General features: G+C 41.6%; 2 protein-coding genes across 5 annotated transcripts; one reads left to right on the plus strand and one right to left on the minus strand.

Moving 5' to 3' along the window:
- Positions 1 to 5,172: 5,172 nt before the first annotated feature.
- Positions 5,173 to 9,280, minus strand: LOC116400239 (choline kinase alpha-like). Of its 4 annotated transcripts, XM_031877975.1 has the most exons (4): positions 8,758 to 9,280; positions 8,034 to 8,142; positions 7,318 to 7,381; positions 5,173 to 5,282 (listed from the first exon to the last, which is right to left on the minus strand). In XM_031877975.1, the coding sequence occupies exons 1-4, from the start codon at positions 8,991 to 8,993 to the stop codon at positions 5,272 to 5,274; spliced, it is 420 nt and encodes a 139-aa protein (XP_031733835.1). In that variant the 5' UTR covers positions 8,994 to 9,280; the 3' UTR covers positions 5,173 to 5,271. The 4 variants fall into 4 exon arrangements, 3 of the variants coding, with proteins under 3 accessions (XP_031733835.1, XP_031733836.1, XP_031733834.1); XR_004213899.1 differs by having other exon boundaries at positions 7,318 to 8,142; XM_031877976.1 differs by lacking the exon at positions 7,318 to 7,381.
- A 2,149-nt stretch (positions 9,281 to 11,429) lies between these two features.
- LOC116400236 (uncharacterized) lies at positions 11,430 to 17,306 on the plus strand. The gene is made up of 3 exons (XM_031877969.1): positions 11,430 to 11,681; positions 12,466 to 13,103; positions 15,908 to 17,306. Exons 2-3 carry the CDS (start codon positions 12,540 to 12,542, stop codon positions 16,493 to 16,495), a joined length of 1,152 nt encoding a protein of 383 aa, XP_031733829.1. The 5' UTR covers positions 11,430 to 11,681; positions 12,466 to 12,539; the 3' UTR covers positions 16,496 to 17,306.
- Positions 17,307 to 18,605: the final 1,299 nt, after the last annotated feature.

Raw genomic sequence — 18,605 nt, forward strand, 5'->3', positions numbered from 1 at the left:
TTATATATACATACATACATACATACATACATACATACATACATACATACATACATACATACATACATACATACATACATACATACATACATACATACATACATACATACATACATATATATATATATACACACATACATACATACATATACATATATATATACATACATACATATACATATACATATATATATACATACATACGTTTATACACACACACACACACACACACACACACACACACAGGATATATATATCCGGTTGAAATAATATTATGAGTGAGGAGCGGAGGACCGAGGATGCCAGGACGGAGTCATCAGAGTAGTGTAAAAAAAGTATTTCAATCAGCTCAGGCACCGAAAGGAAGCACCGAAATCTGCGTTGCGTTTCGGTAGACACCGGTCGTATAGGAACCAGAGCTATATTAGCACCGGGTTTCGGTACCCAACCCCAATTAGAAGACAGGTCTGTGCAATCCCTTATTCCCTGATTGAGAACTATAATAGATGACATAAGATATAACAATGTTGACCGCGCTCTTTTGCAGTGCACTGATAAAAATTTAGCCTCAGCGATAAAGACAAATGGGACGTACCAATAGTAACACATTTAAACTGGAATGATAATTAAATAATCAAAGCCCCTGAAAACTTGGCTTTCTCTACAACATGAAATATTCGTGATTAAATAAGCAACAATTAAAAGGTGCAATGTGCCTGGCCACATGCTCCAAACAAATAGGGGGCAGGATTTCACATATTCTCAACTAACAGCAGCCAAATGAAGCTCTAGCATAAGTTCAGTCAGGTATTCTCTCTCTCTCTCTCTCTCTATATATATATACACACTATCAGCTGTTTAACAGCTGGATGCTCCCAACCGTCACTCCCTCATCGTTAGCCTATCAGCTTGCTGCTGTCTCTTTTTAAATGTGCTGTATCCCTGCCTCTAGTTGTCCAGCTGCAGTTTCGTGCGACCCTCCTCCTCCCCAGCACCATCCGTCTTCGCAGATTCAGCACTCCATCAGCATCTTCAGCCAACTCCAGCAGAACCTTCAGCCACCACCACCAGTGTCTGGACTCCTCAGGGGGATTTATATTGTTGCCGCTAAGGGCAATCGCCACTCAATCACAAATCTCCCCGTCGACTTCAAGCACCAAAGAATTTATGTGCAACTCATTGGCGCATCATCTGTCATCATAAACGGTAACTACTAATTATTCACTTGTCTCTCCTGATTAAACTACTAACCAGGCGGCAATCTCCGATTCTGAAAAGTGAAGCCAATGCTGAAGTGTCTTAAAACGTGCATTATCGCTACTGACCAGCGGGGGGCAACTTCCGTTCACTGGTTGCAAAAAAAAAACAGATGGTGACGGACAAAATCCAAGATGTCAATGGCCAAAAGGCCGAATTCGAGGCATCCCAACCGTAGTCCACAAACCAATGGGTCATGTCACGACGACTACGTCCACTTCTTATTTACTGTTATTTACTACTAACTAACAGCAATGCAAGAATACGCATTATAAAAAAATATTATAAAAAATAATCATCAAAACCACATATTGACGCCATTTGGTATGGGTTTTTTTCCAGTATGGTTTGTGTCATTAGTTTCACTAAAGATAGGTTTAGTTAAACAGCCAACATTAGATGTTTCTTACCAGTCTAAAAGAAATGATTTCAGCATCAAATCTCATCTCTTTATTCGCCAAGGGCTGTCTCCAACGGTGGAAGGCCACACCAACGTTTACTATCGTTTTGCTTCTTTTTACTGCACTTGTTTTCTTTGCCACTGACTGTGGTTTCTTGTCGGGAGAGAGTGGTTGGGATGGTGATAAAGGTCGCTTGCCAAGAACATGTTGGAGTGAGGGCAGAACATCAACCTCCAGTGATGAGAAATGAAGCCAACTCGGAAGTGCCAAAAACTGAAGTTCCTCAAATAGCCACTTGAGGCCATCTTAAAGCAATCCCTTAGACCCCCCCCATGTTAAAATGCCCAAATTTACAGCAAAAATGAACATGTTTACAGACACAAAAACAGTTTAGGTCTATTTAGCTAATGTACCCGTTCATGGCAACTGTACTGCGTTGAATTGTTACATAACTTGCCTGTTTAAATTATATTAAGGCATCATTTTAGGCATAATTAAGGGCGTGGCAGACGATCCACCTCTTTACCCATTTTTGGTTTAGCCAGGATTGTCGTCACTGACAAGATGGAGACGCCCACTTTGAGCTTCACAAAGAGCAAAGATCAAAGTAAAAACCCTCAGACAGTCTGGACCCTGTTTGAGGCCCCTGGCCTCAGTTTGAACAACACTTTTGTGTTTCACAGTTTTTATCTTTGTGAACTGAGGAATGTTTTCAGTCTGACGCTCCTCAAAAAAAACCTATGGGTGACGTCACGGAGACTACATTCATATTTGATACAGTGTATGGGGCAGCCTGGACACTACAGTGACTCACTATCGCCTATTGACGTACGAGTGGTATGACAAGACAGGACGGGCCTTTTAAACTAAAAGTTCTGGCCACATCTTTAACATTGCACCTAGTTGGGCAGAAAATAGTGTGTTCATGTATGACCCATCACTTATAGTAAAAAGTTGATGGAGAAAATAAGTTGGCAGGGCCTTAAGTCATATTCTTGATTCAAATGTCAGTTATGTAACCTGCCCACACAGTGACCCTGGTGGTCCCATATTGACTGTCCTACCGCCCAGCAGATGGTCCTCCATCAACTTGTGTTTTGTTTTCCTCTGACCTATATTAAATGCCATCTGTTTATTTTAGCGGTCTGTTTGATTTGGCTCTCTCTCCCAGAGAAGTCTTCTTCTTCTACCCATTCAAAAGTTAATCATCAACAACCGATGTCAAAGCACAGAAGAATTTCCACATTCCCCAAAATAAAGCACCTCCCTCACAGGAAACAGAAACTTCCTCCCATATCTGAATACACTTTTTGAATGAATAGGGGGCCATTAGTCTGACAGCTGATGTAGTTCTCTGTGATCATGCCCTCTCTGGATATTTGATTGCATCTGAATCTAAACTGCTATACTGGTCAGTGTTCCCACATCAGCGCTGTTGCCCGGCTCCGAAATAATCGGCAGCTGGCCTTGGAGCGATGCAGCAGGTGCACTGCCAACATGCTTATCTGCTCTGTTGTGTGTGTCAATAAACCTGTACGGGGGGTAGATCAGAGTTCAGTCCGCTCGCATCCATCTGAACTGAGACGAACTAGTGTGACATTTATCTGTCTGCAAGTGAAATTGTGTCAAAGAACAGTGATAAGGACTTGAATAAATACAATTTGTTACGTTACAACCACTGACCGTCATCTTGGCGATATGTGCTGAAATTTAGATGGAAATAATGCAGAGGAAATGTATATTATCCTAAATTTATCAAGACACCGGATATTAGAAGTGTTCACAATGGGTATTAGAAATAAATGTCAATAAATGTCACTTACATAAGTTTGTTTCAATTAAAAGGCGTGATTCTCTCTGCCGTAGTTGAGAATTTATATCTAAAGTATATCCGACATGTACCGTGTTGCTATGATGTGTGAAGTATCCCTGCAGGGATTAATACAGTGACGTCCTATATAATCCTAGGATTTACTTTGACCAGACAGCATTGTTGGAGAACATTATCCTAAGACACTGGGTCCGCCTTCCTTTAGCCTCAATGCTTGCTGCTGGATTTAGAGGGAAGGGAAGTTGCTGCTGAGTTCGAGGTCAGGAAGCTGGAGCGGCAACAATAGCTAACTGGTCGATGAACTCACCTTCATCACATGACAGGGAGCTGTGACTCAGCCACATAACGCGAGGGTCAGGGGTTGTGGTGACGCGGCGTAGGGTGAAAGATTTTCTAGGTCACTGGGGATGAGGCTTTACAGTGCTTCAGGCTGCCAGCAGCGACTCTCTGAACATACCGTGTTAATGTTGCTGCTGATTCTTTTATAAACCTTCTCTGCTCATTTTTCGCATCTACCGTCTTGTGTTCCAAATAGAATTTCTTTAGTTGAACTGAAGCCAAATGCCAGGTGAGCTTAATTTTCCAAAAGAAATGTATTTTAAAAAGGGAGACACTACGGTAAAATAATTTAACTAATAGATGTCACCAAGAAAAAAACTTCCCCACTTGATTTCTTACATTAATTTACAGCAATCATTTTTTGTATTACAAATTTTCTGAAAATATTTAAACAAGCAAACAAGACATTTTCTTATTAAATAAGTGCTAACTTGCATTAATTTCCAGACCAAATCTGAACATTTGACAAGGTTCAAAATTTCATTTTGTCGACATATTAGACTCCAATATGTCGACTTTAATAATACTCTAATAATTAGAGTCAAAGTGTTTACAGAGTGAATTTTAGATATCTCTTTGTATCACTCCATAAAGCAGAAAAAAAACATTTTTCTCTATTTCTTTAGTAATAAAATGTTATCTATATCAGGCCATAAATGATATATGAACAAACCCCTCTGTAAAAACCTTCAGAACATAGAGGAATGAAAGTGTAAAGTTTGGTGTATGTAAGAGCTACTGAAGTGGAGATTTCTGAGAAAATAACTAATTTAGAGAAAACGGCCTTAAAAGAGATGTTTTGTAAAATTCACTACAGGTGAATGAATAGGGTAAAAATGTCATCACGATGAAATTTCCCCAGTTGATTACTTACATTAAGACAATTGTTTTTTGTATTGTAAGTTTTCTGAAATGTCATGTTTAAATATGTAAATGAGGCTAATGGTAACTTGAACTAAATGTGAATTTAGGAGAAATCTAAAGACGCAAATAGACAAAGTAGTAAAATAAATGTTTCCTTTCCACCAGTCTGAAATAAGACGTGTTATGGAAGAAAAATTCACCAGTAAATGAAAACCACTGCCTGTAGTGTCTCACCCGAATCAGGTTGCTTTAAAGTATAAACTGAATGAAATCAGTGACTGTAGCAACTCAGTTCTTACAGCCGTGCTCTGCCAGGAAACAATAAGTGGAAACAGGTGTTAAATGGATTCTGAACACAACTGGTGCCTCAGGAGTTCAGAAGACTGTGTGAGAGCAGAGGAAAAAACCCATCCTGACACAGTTGAACACGAGTAAAGAGCAGAAGCAAAATTATGTTTTCACACATCAGGGGAGTTGGTGAGAGGATGGACACAGTGCAGCACTCCGGGCAGAGGAGCACATCACCAGTTACTTACTTGAAAGAGATTTTCTTTGTTTGACTGTCGGGAATCCCCTTTATTACAGGACATCTATCAACAAAAGAAAAAGGAAAGAACTATCCGTGAATACATGTGAAGCTGTCCATGAGCAGTCAACTGTCCATGAGCGGTCAACATCCAAACCTAGTTATCTCCTCGGAGATAACTTCTGTATGGTCCTGTATTCTACAGCTCAATACTAAACCTGCTCTTGGTTGTGACATTTTACTGTGGATAGACCCTTTTACACAATACAGACGAATGTAGGTGTGCGCACACAGTTTGGCAACGGAAGTACGGCGAGTGCAATAGCTTGTCAAGCTTTTAAGAACATTAACCAGCAAAAATGGAGAATGTAACCTAAACACATGGACTTTCCAGATACGTGTTCAATTAGTGAGTGGGTAGAATACATTAAATAGTGGCCCAATATTTAATATCCCAATATAAACATGCATTTGGTAAAGAAACCTAGCATGTAACTTTACACCAACGAGTCATTGCGAGCTGCAAGTTGAGACATTGCGAGCTGCAAGTCGAGACATTGCGAGCTGCAAGTCGGGTCATTACGAGCTGCAAGTCGGGTCATTACGAGCTGCAAGTCGGGTCATTACAAGCTACAATGTCAAACATCATGACAAAGACTCAGAGGTTTGACTTTATTCAGTTTAAAAATGGGTGATAAAAACAGTCCAGTGGTCGTCAATATGTTTAATAGCTAGCAGCCATAGATGCCAGTGTTTTGGTTTAACCTGTGACCGTGTTAATTGGTGACTTACCCGAATGCGTCGTAGCAACGCCGGCTGTTGAAAACACCAACAGAACATGACAGTGTCCTTTATCAATTTTTAAAATCTGTGTTTTTTTATCTACTACGAGCAACCAAAGATGCATTCTGTTGAAAGTCACCAGTTAACACAGCCACTCGTTAATCTGAAACACCCGTTGCTCTGAAACGGTCGCAATCCTAACGGAATTCTGTAGAACTTGAGTCGATTCTTACAACCGAACATACACCAACCAGACCTTCTGGTGCTGGTGACAGTTTCAATTCAATGTTTAAAGCTCACTAACTCGTCTGGATGGCTGGGGAAGAATGCCACTTCTGTTGCCAGCATGTAAACGCACATTTTTGTTTGCAACAGCTGTAAAAGGGTCTATTATAACCGGGGGTAAAAATATATCTATTTATCTATAATTACAATCATCCAACATGCTATTCACATATCTTCATTGCTGAGAAACGTCGCTTCCAGTGCAATTAGGCTTTGTTTAATCATTAGTAGCGGTGTACTCTGATGGTGACATAAAGCTCCTGAATCATATTAGCTTTTTTGATTAAACAGGACTAATTCCTGAGACGTGCTACTGTCCTGATGGAGACGGCTACAGTTACCTTGGTGAAGGACACAGCACTATAGCTCTCTCTCAGACATCCCTGGCAATAAAAGCTGCCGTTGGCTTTTATTACATGGTCTTTAGTTAATACCTAATGCAGGATTCATTGGGCAAATTTTAAGGCTGAGGGAGCAGCAGGACAGGACCATATCGCGGCGTCTTTTGTTTCGTCTTTATTTTTTTAATGTATCGCGGCAGGATGAAGCCAACAGCGTGCAGAAGATTAGTATGTGCCGTTTTGCTCGGAAGCCCATGATCCCCTGTCGCTCAATATGAAATCAGTGCGCCGCGGCAGGTGAGGCTGACTCAAGCGGCTTATCTTTGTAGTTCTGATACCCGGATCATGAACTCTGGACAGTCCAGCCACATCACCTGTACCTCTCTGTGTTAACACCACCGAGCTGAGAAGAGATACATTATCTAGCCGCTTTTGTGAAACTGCGCACACACTTGAATTTTCTCGGCAAAAAATGTGCCGAGTCACCCTTAAAAAACATTCAGCTGACTTCTTGATAAATGGGAGTTACGAGTTATTTTTAAAGAAGAAAGGAGACAGACAAGAGAGGGGTTTTCGGCGCTCGGGTTGCTCCCTGCATACTGTGTCTTCCCAGCCGGGTGTTGTGCTGCATGAGTCAGTGTGTGTTACGTCTTTGTATTAGGCTGAGATTTCAGGGATCTCATACTGTACCGTGTTTTTTGGTGGGTTCACCTGGGAACAAGAGTACCCAGGAGGGCACGCTCCTTTGGGAAGCCTACGGCAAAGAACACATGCATGTACAGCCATGGGGGTACATCATCATGTACAACAATGGCTAACACGCGCACACACTTACACACATAAGCATATCAGCTGCAGACACCCACACACTCACACACAACAAGGTCTGGGGGAGACACATCACACAGTTGTATGTTTTATCTTGTTTGTTTCTGTGACTATCAGCTCTTATTGACCGTTGACCCCAGTTACTTGAGTCCTCTCTGTGATAAAAGTCAAACATTTCTACAGGAAGTTTAAAAAAAAATACCGGAGTGTGCAGTTCTTACTTTTCTGCTGCTGTATGTGTGTGTGCCGTGTGGACTGTTTCAATGCAATTGCATTGCTCGGCAAATAGCCCGTGTCCATGTTTACTTCCTGACGGCCTATGTCATTCACATACACCGCGGCAGGAAATGAACTGGGACACATTTTTACAACTGTGAAATGGTCTGTAGCAGCACTTAATTTCATTAAATAAAGCAGTTAAACTTTAACAATTAGACTAATATCTACAAACTACTGAGGGAAAGTAGTTTTTACGACACGGCAACACATCCTCGTGAAGAGTCTGGCTTACTTGTTGCTCTCTTTTTCTGCAGTAAAACAACAGTGTTTAAACAATTGATAAGAGATGTGGCTCCCACCTGCAAGATGGCCCCATAGAGGCGCAGCAGGACGCTCCTGGGCTCGTCCCCAACAGTGTCCAGGCTGTCGGGGAGGCTGCACAGGAAGAGCTTGTTGCTCAGACCACCCCTGGGGGACAGACAAGACGGTGGGACATTGTTACATGTAGATAGGGCTTCAAAAAGAAAACTCTCACTGCGTCTCTCTTTATCGTGCTTTCTGAGCTCATGATAGGCAACATAATAATAGAATAGGATGCATTATAGTCTTACATTACCTCATTCAACTAATGCCTGTAATCCCTTACATAAATAGTTGTCCTAGGTGTGAGGCCAGATGTCGTGCCACAATAGATCATTTCATAAGAATTAAAGCAGCAGTTTTTGGACAAGGTTGAAGAGATTTTGAATTAAAAACAAACCTATTTTGAAACAACTAAAATAGCAGCTTAAGTTTAAAAAATCATTAATAATAATAATTAAAAAATGCCACAGTTATTGGCCTCCCAATGTCCCAAAACACCATTTTAAAAGGGGAGGTTCGTATAAAATGAGATGTATGTATCAGATTCATATAGAAAACTAAAGGCCTACTATAGAAATAACATACGTCATCCTTATTTAGGGCGAGTTTGCCCTTCAACGGTTTACATCACGAGACTAGATGTATAACAGCAGCCTTATCACACTAGCTTCGACCAATCGGGGCCTACTTCCACCCCGCAAGCAAGTGAGCGTGGCTTACCTTATGATGGTGATATGGAACTCGTCCTTGGCCAGGCTTTTCCATGCTCCGTGGAGGAACTCTCTGCACCACAAATAAGCCTTGCGCTGGGTGTCCAGGTCGGGCTGGTCGAGGCGGTCCAGCTCCTTGCAGTCCTCCTCGGTGTCGGGCTGGACCTGCAGCGCGTTCTCGGTCACCAGGATACCCAGCGACATGGAGGGGGAGGAGGAAACCCCGTTGATAAATTTGGTTTTCATTTTGGTTCTTAAAAGAAGAAATGAAACGCAAATATTCTGAGTTGAACACCCCACTGAACGAGTAAACGGATGTGTAGCCTCTGGCTTGTGTCGCAGTCGAGTCGGCCACAAATTTTTTTTTGTCTCTGTGAATGAATTTCTTTTTTTCTTTCTTTTTTCGTTGGTAGAATGCGAACTGTCTCTCTGGCGTGGTTGAGAGGTTACGGGGACAGGATGTAGGAGTCACCGCTTACTGGAAAAGGTATGATTTAACTATGAAGGACGCGCCGCTTTACAAGGGATGTAGACTGGGCGGGGCGGCAGGGGTCACATGACACTTTCGATCCCCTCATTGGTCGGCTCGGACACAGACCCTCAGGACCAAAACAAACCCAACAGTGCCTCCAGGGGCTATCCAACAGACGATTACAGACGAATTCTAATGTTAGAACATATTAGTAGAGACATACAGTTTCAAAGCTAGTCCCAATTTCATTAGATTTAAACAATTTATCAAGACTCTCAAACTTATAAACACTAATAAAAGTGGTGAACTGTCAAAATGTATGGTGAACTCTTTAAAGACCAAGGTATTTTTTCTGACAATTTTATATATATATTAGTGCTGGGCAACGATTACAATTTTTAATCGCGATTAATCGCATGATTTTCTGCGATTAATTGTGATGCCTTATTTGTGCTTGACGCATCTGCGGGGGGTGCGAGTGTCCGCCAAAGCGACTTCACACCATAGACCACAGTGGTCGGCCGTCAGGGCCAGCAAGGCCTTCTCTGCTGGCCTAAACAGAATCACAAAGTTATAGCTATTTTATAATTTAATAATTGTTCTTAAAACTAAAGGCCTACTATAGAAATAACATACGTCATCCTTATTTAGGGCGAGTTTGCCCTTCAACGGTTTACATCACGAGACTAGATGTATAACAGCAGCCTTATCACACTAGCTTCGACCAATCGGGGCCTACTTCCACCCCGCAAGCAAGTGAGCGTGGCTTACCTTATGATGGTGATATGGAACTCGTCCTTGGCCAGGCTTTTCCATGCTCCGTGGAGGAACTCTCTGCACCACAAATAAGCCTTGCGCTGGGTATCCAGGTCGGGCTGGTCGAGGCGGTCCAGCTCCTTGCAGTCCTCCTCGGTGTCGGGCTGGACCTGCAGCGCATTCTCGGTCACCATGATACCCAGCGACATGGAGGGGGAGGAGGAAACCTCGTTGATAAATTTGGTTTTCATTTTGGTTCTTAAAAGAAGAAATGAAACGCAAATATTCTGAGTTGAACACCAGACCTGTATAGGAGACGCTCTGCGTCATCAAGAGGATGCTACTTGAAGTCAGTCAACCTTATCACCGAGCCCACTACTTTCATCTTTCTTTCTTTTTTTGCATACTTAGAATGCCATCTACTGGTGATAAATAAATCACAATTGAAAAAAAACACGCTTCAAAAACATGTAATTTGCATATAGAAAATAACAACGGTAAATAATTTGAATTCTAATGCTTGAGTTGTGACCTCTGCCGCACAATAACACACTATATTATATGTACAAATGTATTTCAAAATCTGATTAATTTGCCAAGTTCGTGTGCCCATACAAGGAATTTGACTCATTCTCTCTTGTTGTACTTAGACAGAAAACTGGACAACAAAACTGAAAAAATAAAGGTAAAGAATTGTCACGACTGACATAAAATAGTATTTACATTAATATTAATATGATAAAATATATTTTCAAAAAGCACCAATGACCAACAATGAAATAAGAAATAAAACGTCAATATATACAAGTCAACTGTTCTTATGATAAAAATAGTGTAAATAAACAAACAATACTGTGTGGATGTACGTGGACTGGAGGAGTATGTACAGTAGTACACGTAAAGATGTCTATATACTGTATATACAGCGTGTAGGATGTATATTAACAATGACGGATGATATGTTGATTGATGATGATTATAATCTATATCGGCAGCAGTGAATATGCTGTTGTTAAACGGTTCATGTAAGTGTTCATCAGAGTGACGGCCATATTGTAATGTGTAATGTATGTAGGTTGTACGTTGTTGTATGTAAATGGAGCCTATCTATGTTCTGGAGGCACACTGTGAAAACCAATTCTCCCTTTGGAGATATATATCTTATATCAAACGGAAAAGTCGCAACATTGTGTTATGAGCCACCGACAGAGGGCGCTCACACCCTCTTAAATCCGATTGAGCTCTTCAAACAACTCGTACAAACACTGTCTTCGTTTCTTTGGGATTTATGTTTTAATGGATTCGCAAAAATATTACTATTGGCATCGAATCAAGAACAATTGTTATTCTCAACACTTTCAAACATTACCTCCGCCCGCCTCCGAAGGCGCAACGCCGTGGTACAAAACGGGCAGCCCGACGCACGTTGATGACGCCATCACAGCGAGCCACAACAAAAACAACAACAGATCTAAACTGTTCGACATACTGAATACTGTTCTTTTCTTGCTTTTTAAACTTCTGGATTTCTATAAGTTGCTTTACAGTTCCTTATACATTCGGATACAACGCAATTTCGAAAAAATGCAACAACTCTGTGTTTTCAGGTTAAATGTTATACTCCTTTGTCTCCTGTCTGCTAACGTTAGCTTCTAGCAGGTTAGCTTTTTTAAACTGGGGACGGGAGGGAGCCGCTTGGCCAGAAGGTAAAGAAAATGCAACACAATTTTAATGTTTCTAATAGAGGTATTAAATCATGGCTACCCCTGTAAACACACTTGTGCTTTGTGGATGTATTTATTTCTTTTTTTCTTTTTTCGATTTTAACTTTTTTTTGTAAAAGCCTCCTGTGGACAGGTGTTGTAAATTAGCGTTTCGCTACAAACACTTAACGCAGTGCATCTAGTCCCTGTGCATAAATGTATGTTACAATTCTAATGCAACTGTGATGTCCATATTAAATCAAATAAACAACAAACAACAACAACACGACTTCTGTCTCGATAACGGTGCTAAACAGTCCCATAACGCCACTGTAAGTCTAAGAAAGGTCCCGTTATTCAGGAGAGAAGCCAAAAGGTAACTGTCAGCAAAAGCAGAAGAGATAACCTGACTCATGTTACAAACCGAGGAGTCACTTCACTAAAGTGCCATTTTATACAGAGTTTCAACGGGGAAACTGTCGAAGTACTAACTTTACACCAATTGGTTGTCGAAACTGGCTCGTTGGTGAACTTTGCAAATATCAAGTTGTTATTATTATTTAGTTACAACTAAAACTTTCACCCAACCGTGTTTGCACACATTACTTTAAAGGTGATACATCACATGATATGGTATAATTACATATACAACGTTACCAGTTCAAACTGAACCGCATTCTATTGCACACAGACCACCTAATGAACCAGATATGTATTAGTTATTTCCCACAAGAGAATCAACATCTTACATTATTTTCTTGTCTGTTTCCTTTCTTTATCTCTATAGAATTCCCAAGGCCAGAGATATCTATGGCAAAGCCAGACCGCAAGACCACCCGGTGGAGATTCTGACCTCCACCAATGACCACCAATATCATTTCATCATCTCTCATCATGTCGCCGCAGAAGAGACCCCTGGTCCCCGTGAGCAGCCGGCGGAAAGCAGCGGACAACCACTTCCCTTTCAACTTCCTGCCGGTGGAGTGCCAGCTGCACGTACTGTCCTTCCTGAACGAGGTGGACAAATGCAGCTGTGCCCTGGTTTGCTTGAGCTGGAGCCGCCTCGTCCGCTCGTGGAAGCTGTGGCGGGTGGCGGACTACTCCCGCCGCGGCGTCTTCCACCTGGGCCAGGAGGGGCTGCTGGTTTCCAACCGCGAGTTCGAGAGGTGGAAGGCCTGGGTCCACCATTACACCCATCACCTCATCTCGCGGCGGGCCAGCCTGCTCACGCTGAAGGCCAGCTTTGACCTCGGGGATCGCTGCAACAAGTGGTGCGAGCTACTGAGTCGCCTGCTGGAGAACGTCCACTGCAGAGACCTCAGCCACCTGAACCTGAACTGGACGTTTACTCTGCTGGAGCCGCTGGACCTCAGGGTCCACTCCAGCTCCAGTTCGCACCAGGACAGCATTACAAAGATGGACCAGGTAACTAGTTTTTACGGATGTTCACATGTCCTGATTGCAAAAAGTGATAAATGGCATTGAGGGCTGCACGGTGGTGTAGTGGCTAGCACTGTCACCTCACAGCAAGAGGGTCCCGGGTTTGATCCCCGATCCCGGGTGGTCCTTCTGTGTGGAGTTTGGAGTTCTCCCCGTGGCAGCGTGCGTTCCCTCTGGGTTCTCCGGCATCCTCCCACAGTCCAAAGACATGCAGCTTAGGTTATTTGGAGACTCGAAATTGCCTGTAGGTGTGAATGTGAGCGTGAATGTTTGTCTGTCTCTACATGTGCCCTGCGATAAACTGGCAACCTGTCCAGGGTGTACCCTGCCTTCGCCCTTGTCAGCTGGGATCGGCTCCAGTGCCCCTGAATAGGATAAGCGGTTTGGATAATGGAATGATATAAATGGCATTGCTTGATGCACAAATATGTTGTCATTTTCTTCTGTAATGACAAAATGATGAGGCCTGATACAAATAATGAGAATTTGCACATTTATTCCTCTTCATTGCAGCCCCTCTTTGTATTTTTATCTGATCCTCCTACTTTCAATATACTGCATATACACAGAGGGTGGACATAATAAAAGCAATGTAATGTTATGTAATGCTGAAACTAAATTGTTCATCAACAAAAAATGATTAATAGCAAATGTTGTTATCCAGTTAATCATTTAGAGGCAAAAATGCAAAATATTCCAGCTACTCAAAAGTGAGGTGTGTGTGTGCGCGCACGCGTGTTAGGTAGTAATATGGGATATATTTCAATCTACACATAAATATACAAATACTGTACATGTACACAATATCCCTATACATTGTATATATTTGTATATATATATACGTATATATATACATACACATATGCATTAGAAAAAAATGTAAAATCAAAAAACACGAAAAATGACATCCGATTGTAAGAAAAGCATAATAATAATTCAAGTAGAAGTAATTATGAATTTATATGCCAAATATGCCAGCACCACAACAAGCCACCACACAGGAGGACAAGGGGTTGGGTGGGGAGTTGTGTGAGGAGATTGATTGGGTTTGTCATGTGTGTGTACGCGTGCGGTTGTGCAATGACTGTAGAAAAATAAATAAATAAAAGTAATTGTAAACATACATAAATAACACAAAAAAGATAATAAGAGAAATAAACAGCAATAATGGTAATGAATTATGATAATGATAATGGCATGACAATAATAATTATTATTATTATAAGTAATAGTGATAAAAAGTAGTAATAATATCATCAGTAGCGAAGAGAAAGTAAGCACCATGAAAAAAAGAAAGATCGAATTAAAAAACATATTAATAAATTGATAAAAAAAATAAGAAAATAATAACAATCAAAAAAATATATTCACAAGCAGTTTGGAGGGAGAGTGAAAAGATAAATAGCTTTAATAATAATGATATCAATAATAATAACAATTATGATAATAGTAATAATAATTATAATGTTAATAACAATAAGTAACATGATACATAATAATAATAATAAACAAAACATTAATAATAGTATCAATAAAGAGACAGGAGATGGTGATAGATTAGAGGGAGGGGGGTTTGATTGTATGTTTGTGAATGTCATATACGGAATATTTAGGGATCATGGTACATGTTGTGATAGCAGATATGATGGTGTGCATCTTTATTGTGGATGGTTGATGAGTGAAATTTGTGTGGAATTTAAGAGTTAAGGGTATTGACAGATGGATTCCAAATGAAGTCAGCGGTTTGTTGTTTTAATGAGGCAGATCATTCTTTCATTGATAACTGTTTTGATTTGTAGTGCTGATGTTGTGTCTTGATTTCCAGTTCATGAGGATGGTTTTCTTGGCGATGATTAGAGCTATGGAGAGTATTCTACTGGATGGGTTGTTTAGGTTAATGTTGAATGTGTCTCCAAGTAAGCAGAGGGTAGGGGAGAGTGGAATGTGACAGCCCAAATGGAGAGAGAGGTTGTCGGTGATGTTCTGCCAGAGTTGTGTAATTGGTGTGCAGTCCCATGTGGCATGCATGTAGGTAGGTGTCTGTGGTGTTTTGAGGGCAGGGCGGACACATTTCAGAGTATGTGAATCCCATTTTAAACATTCTTTTCCCTGAGTAGTGTACTCTATGGACAATTTAGTATGGAATGAGTTGCATGTTTGTGTTTGTTAATGTGGAGAAGATGTTTTTACAGATTTGAGTCCAAAAGTCGGCACTGTGGACGATTTGTAGGTCTTGTTCCCATTTTTATGAAGGAAGGGATATTGTTCGGTTGGATGCAGAGATTATTTTATAGATTTTGGATAGTCATTTTTTCCTTGTAGTGATGTTAAACAGTTGTAAACTACAGCCATCGTTACTGTCATTAGTTTCACCAGTGATTTTCTGCTATGGGTCCAAATGCGTGTGCAAACGAAGGCTATGGATGTGATTCACAGTGCCGTGATGCTAGCAAGGCTATCAAGACTTCTTCAGACCGTAAAATGAAATTTAGCTCCAACATGGACAGATTATTGGGGGAAAACGCTGTTTCTCATCAAGCAACTTTTTTTATTTGTGCAAACTTTAAACTATAGAGAAATATGTAAGAAAAAAGCATGCTAGTATTGCTACTGGTAGATTAAAAAAAAGAAAATAATAATAATTTCATGTCAGGAGTGACTTTTTTTGTCTTCCAAAGCTGGGCTTGGGAGACAGAAATTGATAACCACTGTTGTAATGTGTCCTCTTCCATAGCAACATGTCTCTGATTACACAGACAATGGTTCACCGCTTTGATTTGATTTTACAGGTGACCAGTTTTCAGGAGCTGCTGACCAAACTCACCCACAGCTGCCCGCGCGTCTCCAAGATGCGGTTGCACTTCGACTGGTCGGACGAGTCTGTGTCGCTGCTCACCCAGTTCCAGCAGCTCCGCGTCCTTGAGCTCAAATACTTCTGGGTCTTTAAAGGGGTGACCCCCACAACACTGCAGACCCTCACCAAATCCCTACCCAACCTGAAGTCCCTGACTTTACAGATCCTGGTGCCGCTCAGGAACCTGGGCATCTCGTACACCCTGGAATCTCAATCCCTAGAGTTCCTGGACGTGTCGCCCAGCCGAGGCCTGGTCTTCTCCTGTCTGAGGCTCCCCGCCCTGCGCGAGCTCCGCGCCAAGAAGATCGTCCGTGGCATCACGCTGGACCGGAGGACCAGGCTGAGGATCCAGAGCCGGTGGCCTTGCCTGTACTGCGTCCTCCGGGAGGGGACGCCCAAGCTTCAGGCCCTCAACAATGAGCGGCTGCTTCCCACATGGAGAGAGGACGGCTACGGGGAGCTGTCTGCCATCCTGGAACAGTCCTGTTACTGCGTCCAGCATCTAGACAGCTGGCTGTGGTAGACGACTGAGACTTGAAATGAAGATCCTTCCATCGGTGGTCCTTAGCGATGTACTGCTTTTGCACACCAAAGTTTGTCCCCATTTAGATAAACTGAGCATGTTGTCAGGGGGACAAAAAAAGAGTCTTCAAGTGAAATCAAAGGACTGCAAGTTTTTTCTTTTCTTTTCTAATTCTTTAAGAGGAAGCTGCTGTTACACGTTCCCAAGAAGACATTGATGCACAGCGTGTCTGCAGCTGTTTCTTTTAGATTTTCTCCGCAAAGCAAAGGTGCTATATGCTGATTGCTCTGTGTTGCGCTGGCTTGGATACATTCCCACCAGAGCTCTTTACGCTGGTCTACCTGGAGTTATGGAGATTGCCTTTCAAACAGTGATGGAGCGCTGGGGGAAAAAAATTGTATGTGAAGTTTTATTTTCATTCCTGTTTTACTAGACTTGTTCCGATACCAATACCAGTATCGATAATGCCTCTGATCACCGATCTGATATCACGTTATCATATCATATCATTTATTTACGCAAAACAGAAACAATAAAAAACATGTGCCACTCGTATCTGATCTGATATACTGATCTGTATATCCTGCCTGATCGCACATAGGCAAACTAGGACTACACACCTGTTTGTAAACACTCGTGCACCCTGATGATGCTACATTGTGAACAACAAATCAGCAGAGTTACATTATGATTCAATTGAGTGAAAATTTGTATTAGTTGAAAGAAATGATAACTTTATGATGTGTTCAAATTCATTTTTGTAAAATGTCTTTGGTGAGAAACTTGAATAAATCCAGTTGTTTGAAGGAGATGTTTTCACAGCAATATAAAATAGATATTACAGAGGGAATTATCACCTTTTTTGTTTTTAACATACTGGTATCGGATCGGTATCGGTGGATACACAAGTTCAGGTATCAGAATCGATATTATGAAGGAATAAATGGTATCGGAACATATCTGCTTTTTACCACAAGCCTCCACTGATTGCTGCTGACAGCTGAAGGGAGTCAATGCTTCTGCAGTTCTCTTTTTTATTCAGCAGAGGTCCTTGTTGTCAAAGATTTGGCCTTACGAGGTCTTACAACAGAAACTTGTGTTCACAGAGCACTAGTGTAACATTCAATGGATTCTGATCATTTCAGGACTTGTGCTTGTGCGCCGTACGAGCTCGGGGCCGTCTATGCTCCTCAGAATGTATCGATGTATATGTGAAATTTAGTTGATAATGATGTATGTTTTTGAGTGTAGAACATTTCACATGATTCTTCATAAAGGACTGTATTCAATTTTAACTGTCATTCACAAGCTTGTGTGTGTGTGTGTGTGTGTGTGTGTGTGTGTGTGTGTGTGTGTGTAAACCGTCCCTGCTATGTGTGCAGGCATCAGCTTGAAGTTTTCACAGAGAAACATGAATCATTTTACAGATGACTGCTCCGATCTCCTTCTTTCTAAGAAAAAATCCCTCCTGATCAACACACGAGTGGAAGGCCATGGCATTTAGACAGATGTTTTAACATCTGGTCCTTACCATGTTTTTTTCCACAACAATAATAATAAGTAATACATTTCACTTCCAGGAGTCCAATAGAACATTGTTTTAAGTGAGCACCAGGGAATCATTTCTTTGCTTTGGTTACACTTTTTAAACTCTGTGATGAAATTAATGGAATTTTAGTCCGCATCAAACCATAAAGCTGTCATAAACATCATCACAGCCCTAAGAGGCGTTAATCGGAGCTAATGGAATGTGGCCTCGCTTAGTCGCTCCTCCATCTGGCTCCGGTCTCACTGCAATGATGAATAGCCTTCATCTTAGTGTTTCAATATGGTCGGCGCTGGTTTGATGTTCCTGACCCTGCAACAGAAACATCTGTTCTCAGTACAAACCACCACCGCGCCCATCTAAGGCTCTCTTTGACGTACACCGTTCCCTTTTTTGCCTATTTGTCTCCCCGTGTTTCCTCTACTGAGGGGAGGAATGTCTGTGTGTGTGGTGGTCATGGTGGTCGCGATTCCCAGAGGTTTGGGGCTTTCCAGCCAACTCAGTGATTTCCCAAATCACTCCGTTCCCCTCGTTTTCTCCTCTCTTATCCGGCCCTCTCAGCAC

This window comes from Anarrhichthys ocellatus, unplaced genomic scaffold (assembly GCF_004355925.1).
Source record: "Anarrhichthys ocellatus isolate YVR2014 unplaced genomic scaffold, GSC_Weel_1.0 scaffold157, whole genome shotgun sequence".
Classification (NCBI taxonomy): Eukaryota; Metazoa; Chordata; class Actinopteri; order Perciformes; family Anarhichadidae; genus Anarrhichthys; species Anarrhichthys ocellatus.